The sequence below is a fragment of the Haliotis cracherodii genome, unplaced genomic scaffold, assembly GCF_022045235.1.
Source record: "Haliotis cracherodii isolate W230 unplaced genomic scaffold, xgHalCrac1.p SCAF_19, whole genome shotgun sequence".
Taxonomy (NCBI): domain Eukaryota; kingdom Metazoa; phylum Mollusca; class Gastropoda; order Lepetellida; family Haliotidae; genus Haliotis; species Haliotis cracherodii.
In genome coordinates this window covers 11,177,507-11,191,247 of record NW_027266274.1, presented here as the reverse complement: position 1 = coordinate 11,191,247, position 13,741 = coordinate 11,177,507, and the positions used below count along the sequence as shown (strand labels likewise).

At 41.5% G+C, this 13,741-nt stretch overlaps 1 protein-coding gene across 1 annotated transcript; it reads left to right on the top strand.

Annotated features, from left to right (window-relative positions):
• The first annotated feature begins 1,061 nt into the window (after positions 1 to 1,061).
• On the top strand, positions 1,062 to 2,249 carry LOC139467102 (quinone oxidoreductase-like). The gene has a single exon (XM_071248820.1). The coding sequence runs from the start codon at positions 1,161 to 1,163 to the stop codon at positions 2,124 to 2,126; it is 966 nt and encodes a 321-aa protein (XP_071104921.1). The 5' UTR covers positions 1,062 to 1,160; the 3' UTR covers positions 2,127 to 2,249.
• The last annotated feature ends 11,492 nt before the right edge of the window (positions 2,250 to 13,741 follow it).

Genomic DNA, 13,741 nt, shown 5'->3' with positions numbered 1-13,741 from the left:
TGATCTTCAGCCCAGAGCAACATCACATCATCGTATGACTGCACAAACAGCAGCTTACATTAGTATGATAACTGATCTTCAGTCCATAGCAACATCACATCATCGTATTACTGCACAAACAGCAGCTTACATTAGTATGATAACTGATCTTCAGCCCACAATAGCAACATCACATCATTGTATGACTGCACAAACAGCAGCTTACATTAGTATGATAACTGATCTTCAGCCCATAGCAACATCACATCATCGTATGGCGGCACAAACAGCAGCTTACATTAGTATTATAACTGATCTTCAGCCCAGAGCAACATCACATCATCGTATGGCGGCACAAACAGCAGCTTAGAAAAAGGTTAGAACATTGAAAATGCAATACTTTGCGCATAAAGAATATTAGGACTGGGACGGGTGACTCGGGTACTTGGGTCGGGTGGGTGCTGAGTAGGACCCGGGTACCCACGTGGTTAGTCACGTGATACATTGTTTAACTCTACGGTTACACTATAAGTGACTAATGTTTGCATTTCTTTTTGACTTTATATTTAAAAACTTCAGTCAACTTCAGTTTATGCATGACGTGTATCTAAATACATTTTGCCAGGGCTACGGTCAAACTATTCCCAGTCGGACATTTGGACCTATCTCTTGAGACCTACAGCGGGTACCAGGGTAGGGTCGGGTAAAAGGGGGGTTGGGTACCCGGGTAGTACATTTGGACTCGTGCCAGCCCTAGAGAATATATATATTGCACTTGCGAAAATGAATCTTCACACACGCTAATACAACTATATATATATTGCACTTGCGAAAATGAAAAATTCAAATCTTCATACACGCGCTAAATAACCCTGTTAAACGCCACCTACCGGGGCGGACAACTCACATCAACGCTGCACACCGCTAGGAGAAAGAATTTCCCTTCTAATTCATCCTTCAAACGAAGAAATAATATTTCTCCTCACCACCTCAACGGCACAGCAGCGGTAAAAAACAACGCAGAATCATTTACAAAGATGCGGCCAATGCAGCGCATTAGAATTCCGAACAGTCAAACCTAATAGACAGCGACGCATAAATAGGAAATACGGTAAAACCAGTCGCGCGTGCACCAGCGTCACTCGGCACATCTCGTGCATGTCTCGAAAGAAGCAGGAGCTATGAAAGCGGTACAGTTCCACAAATATGGAGACCCCGAAGTGTTGCAGTTGTCGACGAAAGTTGCTAAGCCCACTCCTGGCGAAAACCAGGTGCTAATACGAGTCATGGCGACAGGGGTTAACCCACTAGACACTTACGTCAGGGCTGGGGACTTTGAGGAAGTCGCCTTCCCGCACACTATCGGATTTGATACTGCAGGGGTGGTGGAGTCAGTGGGCCCGGGGGTCGAGACATTTGCCCCAGGGGACAGGGTGTACACGCTGAAGACGGTGACAGGAGGATGCGCAGAATTTACAGTGGCTGATCAAAATTATGTGGGTCATCTTGACAAAGCCTTATCATTTGAAGAAGGCGCGTGTATCGGAATACCGTATTACACAGCGTATAAGGCGCTTATACTACTTGCGCGAGCAAGACCGGGCGATAACGTTCTTATCCACGGAGCAAGCGGGGGAGTTGGAGCAGCGGCGACTCAACTCGCCAAGGCACGGGGGATGAAAGTCAACGGCACAGCAGGTACCGACGAGGGGATAAGCTTTGCTAAAGACAATGGCTGTATGAACGTTTTTAATCACAGGCACAGAGGACACGTGAACCAACTTGTAGATGAAACTGACGGCGGTGGATATGACGTCATTATAGAAATGGCGGCACACGTGAACATGAGCAATGACATGGATCTTATGCGACGTAATGGAAGAACCATCATTGTTGGCTCAGTCGGGGAGGTGAAGGTCAGTCCTTCAAACACCATGGAGAAGGAAAGTTGGTTCAGGGGTGTCAGCGTCCTCTCGTCATCCCCTGAGGAACTGGTTGAGATCAGAAACGCCATTGAAGCAGGTCAAAGGTCAGGTTGGGTGAGACCCAAGATCGACTCTAGCTTTCCAATGCAGAAAGCCAGTGAGGCCCATAAGCTGCTTACTTCGCGGAAAGGTGCAAAGGGAAAGATAATCATTACTGTATAAAATAATGTACAATATTAAGGTCAGGTTCGCGTGTAACGCATCATTTTCATGATTTATCATATCGTGAGTGTTTTTAGAATCACGACTCAGATTTCCTCTCATTTATGTGTACTTGTATGTATATGGATCCATCTTCCTTCTATAAAATTAAAATTGAAAAGAAATATATGAAAACTCTTCCCAGCTTTTTCTTGCCAAGGTGACTGCAATGTGACATGTTAGACACATGTTTTAAGTAAAAAGCGGGGGCACGGGTGGCCCAGTCGTCTAAGGCGCCGCGATTCGCTGTGCAGAGTTGCGTACCTTGTGCACGCCAGAAACCTATGATTGTGGGTTCGATTCCCGGTTCGCCCCGATTATGTTTCTAGGTTTGTCAGCACCATACCCGTGCTCGTGGGTTTAACCGAAGTGGTAAACGTCTGAGACCTGCATCACTTCGGGCTTTCCTCCCACATTAAGCTGACACGCCGTGATATAACTGTAATACTGTTAAAAGCGGCGTTAATCTCAACTCACTCACTCAATTTAAGTGAATAGCAAAGGCTGTAATTGTACTTTGCTGCTTAGAGTAAACTATTTACGGCTTAGGAAGCGCAATATTTGATAAAAAAACAGTTCGCAACAATAGAATGCAACTCCTCACTTTCACCACTATCACAATTTGTACACGCAATCAGACGCCTGTGAAACTCTTATGCGGTTTATTTTTTAAATTTAATTTTGTAACGTCGTTCTATAAACTTACAGAGTACTCTTTTAAAATATGTATCTTGTAACTGTCATCTGTATTCACGGTATGGAATAGCTGAACGGCAGATTTATGCCCTCCATTTTGAACGGAAACCATAAAAAATGGCAATCTGCATGACATACATGCAGATTAAATGAACACAATCAGGCCCACAGGTATGTAATGTTGACTATGTCTTACACACGACTTAGAATATATACTTTACTGTATACTGTAACGATATCTATCAATTTTGTGGAATTTAGAGCATTCGTCACCACTCGCCCCTTTCCGCAACCTACAAGAAGACTCGTCCCCCTATCGATGAATGTTATGTGCGAAAATACGACAAACCAATCAGAATGCGCGTATGATTTCAAATACTTCGTCAAAGAATCCCTCAGAAACAATTTTTGATTTTACATATGTCTTGTATATAAAAATAGACCCAAGACACAGTTAAATGTGTTCAATCACACTGTATAATTCCGCATGTACAACTGTGCTTTAAATTTCATCTGAAACATATATAATATATGGGGAAATATATGTGAACCATTACACAACGAGTTGACAATTGTTTTAGGTATGCCCGTTTGCGCTAAGACGGAACCCGGTCACAAAAATGGCCACGAGAGAGGCACGAGTCGCTATTCGGCTTGTCCCGGAATAACACGAGTTGGTCACGAATGGAATTTAGAGGTCAATTTGCCAGTAACATTGAGCCAAATTCACACTGGAATTTGATATAATCTTTACAACAGAAAATGAGGACGATATTGCTCATGGTACTTTACTGTGTAATTTTTGTGGAATTTAGAGGTCAAGTTGCCAGTCACATTGAGCCAAATACACGCATTGCCCGTGGAATATGCAAATCCTCTTTGTACGAGGGAAGGGGTCATCTTGATATTGACACTTCAGTGATTTTCATTATCCACAGTACCGCAGTATTTGTGATCAGATTGGGACTGCTTCGTCTGCAGTGTGATGAATTTCTACGGGATAATGGCCAGCTGCATCTGGGTGAACTCCGCAAGACGTAGCCAATATGTTCAGTGTGTCTCTGGCTGTGATTTGCATTGTAAAATGTTAAGGGTCAGCCCCGTACAGGGCGCCCGAGGTCAATATATTCCAGCTATATGATGGCGGTCTGTAAATAATCCAGTCTGGACCAGACAATCCAGTGATTAATATCACGAGCATCGATCCACGCAATTGGGATAGATGACATGCATCAACCAAGTCAGCGAGCCTGACCACCCGATCCCGTTAGTCGCCTTTTACGACAAGCATAGTCGCCTTTTACGACAAGCGTGGGTTGCTGAAGATCCATTCTACCCGGATCTTCACGGTCCCGACGGGCCGTAAAGATATGGGGCGGGACCAATTGACTGCCAGAACGCCACTGCATATTGTCCATGGAAGGGTCACTGAACATTCCTACCGAGATAACATACATGCGCCAATCATGGCAATCTCATTAAAATCAGATCTTAGTTCTCGCTACCGCTAAACAAAGTTCTGAGGGCATCCCATTGGGGGTCACGTCAGAACGACCTTTCACCCGACCAATCAGTGCGTCGCTTACCAGATCATGAAAGTGACATAACAGGGGCTATTCCGAACGATAGTCACGGGCTCAACGACTGAATCTATACAATCTAGACCATCTATTAGCCATTCCAGAATGTTTTTTTCTTCAGGTTTCAATTTTTTTATCGAGAATTTGTCAAAATATGTTTCGAAGCGTAGTCGCCAATTTGAAATTAGTGCCGTAAACCACGAAAAAGCTGCCTTCTGATTGGCTAATGTGGACTTCTTGTCAGTCAATTCATTGGTCGGTCAAAGTTCGCGCAAGGTCGGTCTGACGTGACCCGTAATAGGATGTCCTAAGATCTTTGTTTAGCGGTAGCGACAACTAAGATCTGGTTTTAATGAGATTGTATTCATGGCGCCGTTTGTGCGCCATGCTGGTCCACGGTTTGTCTTTCCAGACGCTAACGCTCTTGATCACCGCGCTCGTATCGTAACTGACTACCTCCAGCAGCTAAGCATCACCAGAATACAATGGCCAGCCATGAGTCCTGACCTTTCCCTCAAAGAACACGCCTGGGACATGATCGGGAGGCGTGTTCCCCGGTTCACCAGTGCGCCCGTGCCCGTGGGTTTCACTGACTGACTGACTGACTGCCTGACTTACTGACTGACTGACTGAATTACTGACTGAATGAATTACTGACTGACTGACTGATTGACTGCCTGACTGACTGTGGGTTTCACTGACTGACTGACTGACTGACTGCCTGACTGACTGAATTACTGACTGCCTGACTGTGGGTTTCACTGACTGACTGACTGACTGAATTACTGACTGACTGACTGACTGCCTGACTGTGGGTTTCACTGACTGACTGACTGACTGCCTGACTGACTGACTGACTGACTGACTGACTGACTGACTGACTGACTGACTGACTGACTGACTGACTGACTGCCTGCCTAACTGTGGGTTTCACTGACTGACTGACTGACTGACGGCCTAACTGTGGGTTTCACTGACTGACTGCCTGACTGTGGGTCTCACTGACTGACTGACTGACTGCCTTACTGACTGACTGACTGCCTGCCTGTCTGACTGACTGACTTACTGACTGCCTGCCTGACTGACTGCCTGACTGTGGGTTTCACTGCCTGCCTGCCTGCCTGCCTGCCTGACTGACTGACTGACTGACTGACTCACTCACTCACTCGAGGGTCAAAATAGGTCTTCAGGAACCCGTGCTCGCTCAAGAGGCGAGTATCACTAGATTGTCTGGTCCAGACACGATTAGTTGGTTGGTTTGTTGTTTAACGCCGCACTCAGCAATATTCCAGCTATAATGACGGCGGTCTGTAAATAATCGAGTCTGGACCAGACAATCCAGTGATTGACATCATAAGCATCGACCCACGCAATTGGGATCGATGACATGCATCAACCAAGTCAGCGAGCCTGACCATCCGATCCCGTTAGTCGCCTTTTACGACAAGCATAGTCACCCTTTACGGCAAGCATGGGTTGCTGAAGACCTATTCTACCCCGGAATCTTCACGGGTCCCAGACACGATTACTTACAGACCACCGTCATATAGCTGGAATATTGCTGAGTGCGGAGTTGAACAACAAACAAACAAACAATGATCTGATATCTGCAGTGTTATTTTTTACTCATTTCGCTACAATTATGAGAGGGAGACATTTCACATAGCTGTAAACTATCAACTAGCATACGTACACAAAATAGTGACAACTTGATGAACTTATGGACTTGCTGGTAAACCACAGTTTTCCGCTGAACGTTTTCAAACACTATTTCTGCTTTTGGAACTCAATAATTGTCTGTCATCAAACACCATTGGTTTTGGCGACAATATGCACGCATCACGGTTGTCTTATCCTTCTTCAGTTGAGATAAATAAAGTTCCCATATGGCGGCACGGGTGGCCCAGTCGACTAAGACGCAGCGATTCGCTGTGCAGAATTGCGTCCTTTGGACACGCCAGAAACCTATGATTGTGGGTTCGAATCCCAGTTCGCCCCGATTATGTTTCTAGGTTTATCAGCACCATACCTGTGCTCGTGGGTTTCACCGAAGTGGTAAACGTCTGAAACCTGCATCACTTCGGACTTTCCTCCCACACTAAGCTGACACGCGATATAACTGTAATACTGTTAAAAGCGGCGTTAAACCCAACTCACTCTTTTTGTTGTTGACTCAGCATTATTGACAAATGCTACAACTCATGTGTCAGTAATTGTCTACGAAATTGTCTGCTCGTAAATACAGAGACTCGATAAACCTATCACACAAATGTTGTTGATTCCATTTATATGTAAACAATGGATACAAAGGCAACTTTGGTTTCATATCTGAAGCAAACAATGCAAATAGAATTCCTATCTCATCTACTCTGTCATCACTTCGATACAAAATAGGTCACATTGTCACATTACTAGATCACTGAGTCAGAGTACCTGAGTACCTGCTTGCTATCTCTTCATTCTGGAGCAATATATAGCGAAGTCATTGGTCAGCTGCTTATATAATGGCAATGAATGCTGCTTAAATAATTAAATTAAATGCTGCTTATATAATGAAATTGATGGCTGCTTTTACAATGGAATTAAATGCTGCTTATATAATGAAATTAAATGCTTCTTATATAATGAAATTATATGCTGCTTATATAATGAAATTAAATGCTGCTCATATAATGGAATTGAATGCTGCTTATACAATGAAATTAAATGCTGCTTATATAATGAAATTGATGGCTGCTTATATAATGAATTTAACTGCTGCTTATATAATGAAATTAAATGCTGCTTATATAATGAAATTAAATCCTGCTTATATAATGAAATTAAATCCTGCTTATATGATGGAATTGAACTCTGCTTATATAATGAAATTAAAGGTTGCTTATATAATGGAATCGAATGCTGCTTATATAATGAAATTAAATGCTGCTTATATAATGAAATTAAATGCTGCTTATATAATGAAATTAAATGCTGCTTATATAATGGAATTGAATGCTGCCTATATAATGAAATTAAATGCTGCTTATATAATGAAATTAAAGGTTGCTTATATAATGAAATTAAATGCTGCATATATAATGAATTTAAATGCTTCTTATATATCAATTAAATTAAATCCTGCTTTTATACTGAAATTAAATGCTGTCTATATAATGAGATTGAATGCTGCTTATATAATGAAAATTAATGCTGCTTATATAATGAAATTAAATGCTGTTTTATAATGAAATTGAATGCTGCTTGTTTAAAGAAATGAAATGCTGATTATACGATGAAAGTGAACAGTGGTTTTTTTAAATAAGATAAATTATTTCCAAGGACTGCTATGTTGCAATTAATATGCAATGGATGATACATGTACGTATGTTTACAAATAAAAAAACATATTGAAATGGACAGTAGACATTAGATAAGGCTATGTGGCAATAGACGCTCATTATAATATTTGGATTTCTCATAAAAAGCTATCTGCAAGTGGTTTCCATTTCTGTAAGCACTTAAGATATATCTTAAGATGTCTCTTGTAATTGCAAAAGGTATTTCGACTTTGCATACAGACGATAGATCCCACACAAAGCGTTCACCAGATGGTTTTACACTTTTAATACTTGTTATATGAATATGGTTTTTTTTGCTGACAGTAATATGTGAATACGTAATTTCATATTTTCTTGAAAGCCAAACATAGTGGAAACTGCAGTTCAACTGTTGTTCCAGTTCTCTCCAGAATTCAAAATTGAACGGCTGAATGTTACTTAAAACCCAAATCAACAATTGTCAAGCTGTCCATGGAATGGTTGAGTTTGGTTAATTCAAAATAAACATGGCATATACTTTCACTTGAACTTTTACAAAACGAGCAAATATCAGCATCAAAAAGTTTCATTTTACCCATTTGTTTTTTGGTATAAATAATCTTATGTATAAGTTACTACTGAAATTCGGATAATTTACTGGCTCTTGTACATTTTCTATATTGATTAAATATTCCCTTCCAAACCAAAGGGTCTGTTAGTTTTTGCCATTTATAGCATACATGGGTACATTACCAACTCTGAATATCATAAATTGTCCACCTCCTTTACTTTGATTTTATGTTCATGATAGTGCCAGACATACTTGGAACACCTAAATTACGGAGGCCCAAATTGTGGGCGTTTTTCAGCCTTGTCCTCCGTGATTGAGGAATGTTAATCAACAATTTGTTATAATCTAAAAACGTATCCTTCAATCATAGTTGGTGAAAGTGAACGTTGCTTCAGTAATGAAAGTGAAGGAGTTCATGTTGTTTTTAGAATGAAAGTGAACGAGTTAATGTTGCTTTAATAATGAAAGTAAACTATTCAATTATGAAAGTGAACGAGTTAATGTTGCTTTAATAATGAAAATGAACGAGTTAATATTGGTTCAATAATGAAAGTGAAGGAGTTAATGTTGCTACAATTATGAACGTGAACGAGTTAATGTTGCTTTGATAATGAAAATGAACGAGTTAATATTGATTCAATAATGAAAGTGAAGGAGTTAATGTTGCTTCAATTATGAACATGAACGAGTTAATGTTGCTTTAATAATGAAAATGAACGAGTTAATATTTGTTCAATAATGAAAGTGAAGGAGTTAATGTTGCTACAATTATGAAAGTGAACGAGTTAATGTTGCTTTAATAATGAAAATGAACGAGTTAATATTGGTTCAATAATGAAAGTGAAGGAGTTAATGTTGCTTCAATTATGAACATGAACGAGTTAATGTTGCTTCAGTTATGAAAGTGAACGAGTTAATATTGGTTCAATAATGAAAGTGAAGGAGTTAATGTTGCTTCAATTATGAACGTGAACGAGTTATTGTTGCTTCAGTTATGAAAGTGAACAAGTTAATATTGGTTCAATAATGAAAGTGAAGGAGTTAATGTTGCTTCAGTTATGAAAGTGAACGAGTTAATGTTACTTTTATAATGGAAGTGAACGGTTGAATGTTACTTAAAATCCAAATCAACAATAGTCTAGCTATGCATAGAATGGTTGAGTCTGGATTATCAAACCAGTGACTGAAATCAGGAACAGCGATCCACTGGGGTACGCTGTGACACAATGAACCAATCAAGCCACTGGTGTTACGGTCACCCAATAAGCCAAGTCACAGTGACACAATAACACCCTCGTCATTCGGCGATCGAGTCAGAATTAACCATCAGGAATCTGGATAAACTACAGGGATAATTGCTATCATTATCAAAAGAACAGTCTAATATACTGAAAATCAGTGTTTAACTGTGACGTAGCTAAGGCATTTTTATAAGTTTTGGCAACTTTGGAGATATAAATTTCGAAACAATTTTGCGAGGGCATGAGGCCTAGCCAAGCGGGATCAGTAGCCATATCTGTGCTTGTAGACCTCTGTGGCTTGAAACCTTCTCCACAAATCAAAATAGTTGGATTTGGCCGAAATATGTTTGAATTGTTACCTTGTTTCGTTTTGTCGCTGTGTGTAGTACTGTGTACATCTGACTACACTTCTTAACGTTATGACAGGACAGACCAATGTCTGACCGTGGCCGTGACGTCTCATGACTAGGGTTAGAGTAGCTTCCCTTTGACAAAGGGCAGTTACTCTAGCGAACAGACCGGTGGATTGCCGCGAGAGGCAATTACAAACAACTGTTGTTTTGCGTATATGATGCTTCGCCACTGAATAAGAAACAGATTTCAGTTGGAACTATATTGGCTACTGTCACTGTCCGACTGACACATCACTTCACCCGTGACGTAATAAATATTAATGCGCGCATTCCAGGAAAACTCGCAATGTTTCGGTAATGTTTGTGGGAGAGGGAAAGAGATTTTAAAGCACAGGCTCGCTAAATACAATGTTTATTCCAAATGCAGGATATTTACCATCCCCAAACACACTCGCGTGATAACCTCTCTGTCCACGAGGGCTTTGCCTCTCATCAGTGAGTGAGTGATTTTCAGTTAATCACGCGTCAGCATATTTATGAAGTACCAAGCACCAACCTTCATAAAGACGTTAACCATTTGGAAGAGATCAACGAGAAAGATTTTGTGAACAAATTCGGGGCGAAATTGTGATTCGAACCACGATCACCTGATCCTGGCACGACCAAGGGACGCAGCTCTGTACATCGCCTTGCGGCGCCATAAACGACTGGGCTATTGGTGATCCCTATTGACAGAGACCAAGAGATTGGGACAAGCGTGTGAAAGTATCATTCTGCAGTAGTATTGTCAAACTGTACTTATGGTTGAAATAAGGGAACAAAAGGGGCTTGTAACCACCACACCCAAAACACACCGGCCCTCAGTCAGCCGGAAATTGCGGTGCTACATGGGCTTGAACTCGCCAATTGTTTCTGATTGGCTAAAATATATTATAGTGGATCTAAACAGTGAAGGGAGGAAATTCAAAACCGTCAAAGGTAGCCTGCTTGCAAAATGTTAGGGTTGACAAGGAAATGTACAACATAATTAAACATTTTGAAGCAGATTATCATTGACGGTCTTGAATTTCCCTCCCCTCATTGTGCTTATATTATGATACACATTTTAACCAATCAGAAACGTTTGCTGAGTTCAAACCCGTATAGCGCCGTAATTTCCGGCCACCTATTTCTTGTTTACCTCGGCGTCGAAGCCTAGGGTTGAGATTTGATGGTTGTGTTAAAATAAATACGAGGTGAGGTGACCACAGATGAACACGACTGTGTAGCCTATGGTTTGTGTAGCAAGTTCCAATAGGTTGAAATAAGTGACATTCATATTTCATGCGATATCGAGCTGTGATTCGAACCGAGTGCGAAATCTTGAATAAGAACCAAGATGGCGGGTGTCACTCCTTGTCTATATGTATATATAGAGGGTTGTGAATTTTTTGCTCTACGAATACATTATGCTATACACGCTATCATCGTGTTCCTGTGTTACACTAGTGCTCCCACGACCAACTGACAAGTCTCAGACGGGGAGTGGCGTGGTGCTTATTTCTGACAGGTGCGGGTTGTGGTGGGTATTTTGAGTCTATGTCCAAATACTACGCCTAACTTTACGCCGGAAAACAGTCCCAGATACGTGCTTACCTTACAGGCGATAAAGAAGTAGTTATCTATGTAATGTTTAAGGAGAAGAATATATGGATGTAAACGTCTTTATTATAAGAACGCAACGTTTCGGAGTAAATGCTTACTCCTTCATCAGGTGAATGAATGCCGTGAGGCAGAGAGCATATATATATACATGTAAGGACAACAAAAGTAATAAGATGACAAAGGTGGAAAATAACAAAGGGTACAATCTAACAAAGGAAGCTAACAGATGATTGGCACTGATAGGTGATTAAGAATAGGCAATGGAAGCCAGTACTTTACAGTAATTAGCGCTGATAGTATGGAAGCCAGTAATTAAGTATCATAGATAAGTAATAGGTAATGGACACTGGGAAAACGGGAGGCCGGGGGTAATTAGCACTGACAGGTGAAAGTGTGAGTGAGTTGGGTTTAACGCCGCTTTTTAACAGTATTACAGTTATATCGCGGCGTGTCAGCTTAATGTGGGAGGAAAGTCCGAAAAGATGCAGGTCTCAGACGTTTATCGCTTCGGTGAATCCCAAGAGCACGGGTATGGTGCCGACAAACCTAGAAACATAATCGGGGCGAACCGGGATTCGAACCCACAATCATAGGTTTCTGGCGTGCCCAAGGGACGCAACTCTGCACAGCGAATCGCGGCGCCTTAGACGACTGGGCCACCCGTGCCCCCGACAGGTGAAAGAAGATAGCAAAGGGGAAATTGATTAGCACCGACAAAGTTTAGTACCTCTCCCGACTTCTAGCCCCCTAAGGCAAAGATGGAAAATCCTTCATCGGCGACTCCTCTTTCGTCAACCAGCTGAATGACGCTAACCTCACAGGCACCATGAACAGCTATGACGTCATCGACCTCTTCACCAACATCACCCCTACAAGAAGCACTTGGCATCCTCCGCAACAAGCTACATAATAGAATCAACAACCGGGACACCAAACTCACAATAGACAACATCATCAACCTTGTCTCCAGCTGCTTTGACACATCATACTTCACCTTCAACGACATGATCTACAAACAAATCCATGAACTACCTATGGGCTCCACTCTATCATCACTGAAATCTTCAGGACATCCTTCGAAGAATCAGCCCTCCCCACAGCACCATTCCAACCCATCTGCTGGTACCGAAAGTAGACGGCACAATCACCACCAGAACGACCCCAACGCCTAGACTAACATCTAGTCTCTGAAATGAACATATCGTACATAAAAAAAACCAGTTGTTCAGTTATCTTATTAGAAATATAATAAAAAGGAGCCCAGTAATACTGCAGTGAACTAGACTTGCCAAACATTATAGACTTGCATGGGCTGTATTTGATATATATTTGTATCAGGGTCTGTAAGACAGACTATACTGCAGTGATCTAGACTTGCCAAACATTATAGACTTGCATGGGCTGTATTTGATATATATTTGTATCAGGGTCTGTAAGACAGACTACTCAACGCCCAGCACCAGAGAATCTAGTTCACCATGGAGACCGAAACCAATAAACACCTTCCTTTCCTAGACGTGTCCCTCCAAACTACAGATGATGGACTAAGAACATCAGCACCATCCTCCACACAGACCAGTACATCCCCTACAACTCCTGCCACCAATCCCCAGATAAAACAAGCCATCATCGCCACCCTCACCCGACGTACCAAATCCATTTGCCACGTTGAAAAACCTTCACCTACCACAACAGCTATCCTGCTCTCTGCCTCATGGCATTCATTCACCTGATGAAGGAGTAAGCATATACCCCGAAACGTTGTGATCCTCATAATAAAGAAGTTGTTATATTCTCTTCCTTATGTGTATCACTTCTAAATGTCTTTCAAAGACCTACCGTATTTTCTTGAGTATAGTGCGCACCCATGTATAATGCGCACCCCCCTCTAGCGGGTTCAACATTTTGGTATGTAATTATTTGTGTGAAGGTGTGAAATGTAAAGAAATCAAATACATACAACAGTCTGTCTAGTTGGCATTTCTTCATTTTGGTATTTCTGAAAGACTGGAATGTTTAAGAAAAGACATAAGCATGAATGAAAGAATTGTCCTTTCGGGTTCCGCGGGAGTGCCACATTTGATATTTAGGAGGAAAACTCCTCGTGGTGTTCCAGGGACCAGTAAGGTCTCTGACACGGATTGGGCGCTCCTGGTACCAGGCAAATAAAACTAGAACACATGTTTGTTTGT